The sequence below is a fragment of the Monoraphidium neglectum genome (assembly GCF_000611645.1).
Source record: "Monoraphidium neglectum strain SAG 48.87 unplaced genomic scaffold scaffold01267, whole genome shotgun sequence".
NCBI lineage: Eukaryota > Viridiplantae > Chlorophyta > Chlorophyceae > Sphaeropleales > Selenastraceae > Monoraphidium > Monoraphidium neglectum.
The window spans coordinates 1-6,573 of NW_014012361.1; the positions used below are offsets into that span (position 1 = coordinate 1).

The window sequence follows — 6,573 nt, forward strand, 5'->3', positions numbered from 1 at the left end:
CCGCCGCAGGAGCGCATGCAGGTGTTGGGCGGGCCCCGGGCACGCCCGAGCGCAGGCGGGCCGCAGCGGTCTGACGGCGGCAGGGGCAGCGGCGCAGGCGGCGGCGGGCGTTGAGCGCCTGCCCTTCCACACGGCGGCTTTCACCTTCCTTGGGGTCAAGGGGCAGCATAAATTGTTTATATCCGTGTGCATGAACAGATGCAGCAGTGCGAGTGTACCTTGTAAAACCTTTGTGCTAAGCATGAAATCTCATCACTGAAGTGATTTGGTTGCCACGTCGGGGGTGAGCAGCTTGACCTCTTGGGGGTTGCCTGCCCACGCACATGTTGCAACCACTCCAGCAAGATCATGGCTGCAACGAAGCAAGCCAGCAGTTGGCGGTCTGCGTGCCCAAAGCTGGCAGGCCCCAAGCAAACCCGAATGCTGGTGAGCTGCAGGCATCGGGCTACTTAAGCAGGGGGTGCATCAGCAGTGGGTAGTGACGGCCTGCTGTTGCGCCCAGCCCGAGTGTCTTGTCCTGGTCACGCGCTGGGCGCGCAGCTTGCACGCTCACATCAGACGTCGTTGCTCAATCTTCTTTCGCAATTGAAAATCTCGAGGCATGCTCGGCCTTGGGCATGAATAGACGGAGACTCTCTGGTTTCGGATCGTCGAGACGAGGGATCTAGGAGCGCTCGAGACAACCTTGCTGAGCTGGTTTGGGCGCCAGAGGCCGTGAGAGCATGCTCAAGTCGCGATAGGGACGTTGAGATTGTTCACGCTTGCAGCGCACACGCGCAACCTCGTCGGCCAAAGTTGACCATGCGCTGGGCAGCCGCACGGCTAGCGTCTGTGAGCATCTGTCTCTTCCTAGTGGCCATGGCGTCTGCACAGCAGCAGCCATGCATGCAGCTCACGATCGCTTCGCCTGGAGCCCCTCCTGCAATCGACGCACAAGCTGCCATGGCGTGTGGTGAGCACGAGGGCGAAGCACTGGTGACGATGGACGAGCAGTTGCCCACTGAAGGGGACAAGGCATGCCAGATCTCACCATGGGCCGCACCTTTGCACGCACAGGTGCTGCTGGCGCACCATTCGACGTTGCCTGCATCACCTGCCGCTGCGCCCTCGTGCGCGCCGCCCTGCCGCGGCTGCAGCGGGACAGTGTGTTGCCGGTGTCGGACGTGTACACGGCCAGGGGGGCAGAGCTGGTCATGGGACTGATGCGCAGCTGTGCCGGCCAATGGGCGGTGGAGGTGGCGCAGGTTGGTCCAGATTGAGGGAGTACTGTATCGAGATCCATATACTTTTTTGGCAGGCGGGCAAAAGAACGGGCAGGCGGGTAATCCAGTGTGCAAACTAGCATCCTACTGCTTGGCTTGACTCATCATGTGCCAGGTTTGCATCAGCAAATGCAAGCAACTCCTCCCAGATGCCGCTGAAAAACTCTCGCTGAACAGAGCGCCGCGTCACCCGTTTGGTAACGCAACCACAAGTGCATTGGAATGAAAGGTTGCCTTGCTGACACCCGCCCAACGCCCATCAGCACACTTAAACGCCGCTGCTGCTGTTGCCTGCCTTGACTTCCAGATCAACAACACCGCCCTGGAGCGCCTGCAGAGCTGCCGCCCCATGAGCATGCAGCATGCAGCGGCCTGCCTGGCACTCGCGGCCGCTGCGCCAGGTCAGAGCGCCGGGTCAACGCGCACGCTTCGCCCTGCCAGTTCCGGGGGCTTGCATGGCGCCAGCAGTGGCGGCGTTGGGGTCGCAACAGCTCGAAAATCCCCTGCGGAAAGTGGCAGCAAAGCTGACGGATCAGCTGAGCCCGACGCCTTTATGTTGGATGTGTTTGCTGGGGCCACGTGCGACGCGGATGCAGGTGCTGATTCGACAGTCGCCGATGGCGTGTGCCCCGCAGCGCGCGACGCGGCGAGCGCATGGGCGGAAAGCATAGGCCCCTCCTTCACAGCTGGCAGCGGGGCCGCCCATGTGACGACCGCTGGCGCGGGTGCACGGGGGACGGGCCCGCGGGTTCAGGTGCTGACTGCAGCGGGCAGCGCTGGAAAGCTCCGGGAGGCGGTGGACCGCGGCGGGGATCATGACAGCAGCAGCGCTGGCGCTGGCGGTGGTGGGGCCAGGGATGGGGGCGAGGGCGTGGACGCAGACATGTGGCGCATCAGCAGCCGCACAACCAGCGGTGAGAAGGCGGCTATGACTTGCGCCGACTGTGCTGCACATGCACGCGAGACAGCCACCATGTGTTGCAAGTTTGGTTGTGAGTCGCGCCCGCCCGTTCGCGCCATCAGATATGTAGCATTGCCAGCAATGGATGACGCGCCCTCCTGGCCACGCAGGGCCTGTCGTCTGGCAGGCCGGCTGCTGGTGCGGCCGCGAGGCGAGGGACTATGCGCCGGTGTGCGACCCGGAGACGCGGCTGCAGTACCCGAGTGCGTGTGTTGCCGCCTGCCAGGTATGTGGCCGCGGCGCGAGGCGGCCAGGCCACCTCCAATAGACGAAGAGCGAGGCAGGCCTGCCGGCCAGCGCGCATGCGAGTAGCAAATTGCCAGTGTTTGCCAGTGTGCGCATTTAGAAACCCAAGATATCACCTGTAGCCTGTGCTCCTCCAGCAGTCGTCGATGAGTTACTGAGGCTCTACCCTGTACGTCATTGACCCGGCAACTGCAGGGGGTTGCGAAGACGGTGCCCTGCCGGCGCCTCAGGGCACTCGTAATGACCTCCACGTCCCAACGCGCGGCCGGCCCCAAGCAAGCCCAGCAGGCCGGCAGCGCCGCCGCGGTCGTCACTTACGACACCGGGCTCGGGTCACTTGACCGGCCGCTGACGGTCGCTTACTACTACCACCCTGCCAAAGAGCAGGCGGTTGAGTCGCAAGTGCGCGCAGCGATCGCAGCTGCCTTACGCGCCGCCGTAGCCGCAGCGACTGGAGGCAAGCTGCCGCTGGTTGGCGGCGAAGAAACAAGCAGCACGGCTTCAAGGGCGGCATCTAACACAACCGGCAGCAGCAGCGAGAACCGAGTTCCAGACGCGCCTTCTGGTAGCGCCTATCAGTATGTTCGTGACGGTGACAGGAGCGCGGCTGTTGTGGGGTCGCTCCTGGCGGCTGCCGAGCGCGCGCGGTCGGGGGCTGGCACTGTGGGGCCGTTGGCGGCCGACGCGACTGCGCATTCCGCCGACGACAAAGCGGCGACAGTCCTGATTGCTACGGCAGCCAAGGAGGCCATCCGAGCGCACAGGAAATAGCAACCCTGTCACACGGTTTCGGCGTGACAGCTGTACCTGATTGGTTGGGAAAGGTCAGGGCACCCGGCTTGCATGAGGAGCATGCGGCCATGTGCAAACAAGCGCATTCATATTGCTGTGCTGCTGGGCGCGATCGCCTGTCTGATATCTGCCATTCAAAGCCTGTAGCTTATTTTGTCATGTTTATTCTCGGCCCTGCTCTTGTGGGTGTTATGTTAGGCCAGGGCGTGCTGCAGGCAAACCTCGAGTGACGATGCGGGGTGACTCACCATGACGGCCCTTGTGCCTCGTAGCTGCATGTATGTCAAGAGCCGCAGTTTCTGGCCTGCAATCAACTTATCTTGATCATATGATTGTGTACAGGCAGTTTAGAGCAGCATCCTGGCCATCAGCACCGCGGCCAACTCTAGATCGTAGTCGCAATCCCAGTGCATGCACGTATAATATAGAATCATTACTTTTGTAAAGACTCGGACGAAATGGGTGGTTCGGACGACCTATGGGGGGAGGACGGTGACAGCCCCGCCGCAAACGACGAGCTTTCACGAGAGTGGGACGCCAGACGCACTCAGTTCTATAATGTGAGTGCATTGGTGGCGCCGCATGCATGCGTTAGAGGCTGCTACTCAATGTCGCACGCCGCCCAACGGCCCCTGCTTGCCGCGTGCACTGCCTGCGCCTGGATCAAAATGCGCATGCATCATTCTGGTTGCGACGCTGCCGCCTGGATACAACAGTCTGGCTACCGTGAGGGTTTAGACGAGGGCAAGGGGAAGTACCTGCAACAGGGCTTCAATGCAGGTGTGTTGATCAGCACGTGTGCCTGGCTGGCCCCGAAGCTAGGGGGGCGGATTTTGGTCATTACTGGGTCAAACCGCCACCGCTGGCGCTGCAATTTTACAGAACAACGTACCTGCTGCCGGATGCACCCGGGGCAGCGACCGGCTGTGTCGCCGACTGAGGCGGGCGCTCCATACACCAGCTAACCGCCTCGTCAAGCGCAAGTCTGTCCTGGCACTCACCTTTGATCACCACGCTCCAAACTCAAACGCCTCACTCCGCAACCATCCATTCTTGCACCCAGGCTTTGCTGAGGGCAGCCGCGCCGGCTTTGAGTACGGCCTCGCCCGCGGCGCGCTGCAGGCGCTATCCGCCCACCTCGCGCCGCCGTCCGAGGCCGCCTCGAAAGCGGCCGCGCTGCAGTCGGAGCTGTCAGCCCTAACTGCCAAGCAGGCGATGGCGCGCGCGTGCCTGGAGCTGCTGGCAGTCCGGCCGCTGCAGCTGGACGCGGGGGAGGACGGGGAGCTGGCGGGCGCGCTCAGTCAGCTGCGGCTCGGGGCGGCTGGCGGAGGTGCGCATGATCTGGGTTTGGATTTGACACCTGGAGGGAGGTGTGGGGGGTTGAGGGAAGGGGGGCGAATCGTCCAGGGGTCGCTCTTGGGTTGATCCAGCCTTGTCAGGGTTGACCAGGGCTGCATGGAGCCGCAGCATGCTATCCACAGTCGAGCCCTGCCTTGTATCAATGCCAGCGGGGCCTGCGCCGTCAAACACAACTGGCCAGGCGGGGCGGCGGCGGGGAGCGAGCCCACCGGCGGCACGGCAGCGGCGGCAGAGAGCGCGGCAGCTCCCGCGGTGCCAAAGGTAGGCACGGCGGGGTCAGCAGCCGCAGCGGCGGGGCGTGGCGAGCGCGACAGCTGGCAGTGCTACCTGGAGCGTGTACGGGGGGACCTGGCCGCCATCGGCTGCGACGTCCGGGGCGCACCACCGGCGCCGGCTGCAGCTGTCGCGGCGGCCGCGCCGGCGGTGGGCGGCGGCGGCGGGGAGGGCGCTCTGGCGCCGAGCCAACAGGGGACACCTGTGGAACCTCCAAAAGTACAAGCTGCTGTTGCAGATGGCGATCTTGGATGGTAATCTTGCCTACTGCAAACTTACAACATTGTGTCCTTCTTGCAAGCAGCATGCACTGCTCGTTGGCCACGTGGCGGCGCTGTTGCAGCCGAGTTTTCGCATTTTTCGAATGAAGCACAGCGGCTGCGTTCGCGCTCCTGGTGGGCTGCTGACGTCATCACGGGGACGCAGTGTGCAGACATGCGTGCAAGCCAGAGGAAAAGGGCGTTGTTACATGCGGTAACAAGGTTGTCGCACAGACGTCGAGGAATAAGCGAAGGCAGTCCTAAGGAGCACGCAGGCGCTCACAGAAGCCACGCACTCCAGGAGGGAAGGCGTTGTGGGAGCAGGCGGATGCGTGACACAGGTAAAACCCAACCAGGCGGGAGGATGGCGGAGCGGACCACTCGCAAGCAAGCCGTGCAGTGTAGGACTGCATCGGCGGGGCAAACGCAGCAAAGCAGGCAAAGCTGGCTCGATGAGTGGCAAGAGTCAGGAAGGAGGAGGTGGGGGTGCGAGCCTGCGCCCGGCCCGGCTGCCGATGAATCAAGAATGCGCGGACGCGCGCGCGCTCGGAGGCGGCGCGGCGCGGTCGTATGAATGCGGGCAGCCGGGGCGGGCGCGACGAATGAGGTGGACAGGAGGCTCGCGCCTGCTGGTGGGGCGGGTGCGGCAATGCAAGCATGCGATGGGGGGCTTCAAAAAAGGAGAGTGGGAGCAACGGGGATGCGGCGCACACGGGCGCAGGGCCGAGGAGGGATGTGCGTTGTGCCCGCGCTGCGGGCGACGCGGCTGGGTTTGGCATGCTTCCCAGGATATGCCAAAGGCCGCGCCATGCGGCGGGCGCGGGGCGGACGGCACGCCCGGCCGAGCGGGCGGCAAGGGCGGGGCGAGGGCGCTCTGCGAAAGGGGTGCCTCGCGGCAGGCCCAAGCGCGCCGCTCGATGAATGCTTTATGAATCCGACGCATTGTCAAGGGGTCCGCCATGCAATGATGCGCGATGATGCTAGGTTTCGTGGTGCCGGCGGAGCCGCAGCCGCCCCGCAAAACAGATGCCTGCAACAAGCGAGGCCCGCACAGACAAGATCTGGGGGTGGCCTGGAGCCGGAGTCAGAGGAGGGAGGCACCGGCCAGTCAAAGTGCTGATGTGGGAAGGGGGGTTGGGCGCGTACAGAAGCACGCCCCAGGAAACCAGTTTAGGCGCGGCAGGGGGTGCGAGCGCCACGGGGCCCGCCGCGGCGGCTGCTGCCGCCCCGCCGCCAGAGGGCGGCCCGAGGCGCCAGGTGTGCCGCGCCGCGGCGGCGATGGGCCGGACGGGCGGGCGGGCGGCCCGCCCGCGCGAGCAATAGAAGCATGGCATGGCGGGCCACCGCCTCGCGCGGTCAAAGCCGCCGCCACGGGTGCGACCCCGCCTGTGCGACCGCCTGAGCAAACGAGCAGGCGGGG

The 6,573-nt window shown here is 64.5% G+C and overlaps 1 protein-coding gene across 1 annotated transcript; it reads left to right on the forward strand.

Annotated features, from left to right (window-relative positions):
* Positions 1-3,929: 3,929 nt before the first annotated feature.
* Positions 3,930-5,300, forward strand: MNEG_7255 (hypothetical protein; the record flags this gene model as incomplete). Its single annotated transcript, XM_014044269.1, has 3 exons — positions 3,930-4,041; positions 4,325-4,591; positions 5,269-5,300. 3 exons carry the CDS (start codon positions 3,930-3,932, stop codon positions 5,298-5,300), a joined length of 411 nt encoding a protein of 136 aa, XP_013899723.1.
* Between the last annotated feature and the right edge of the window lie 1,273 nt (positions 5,301-6,573).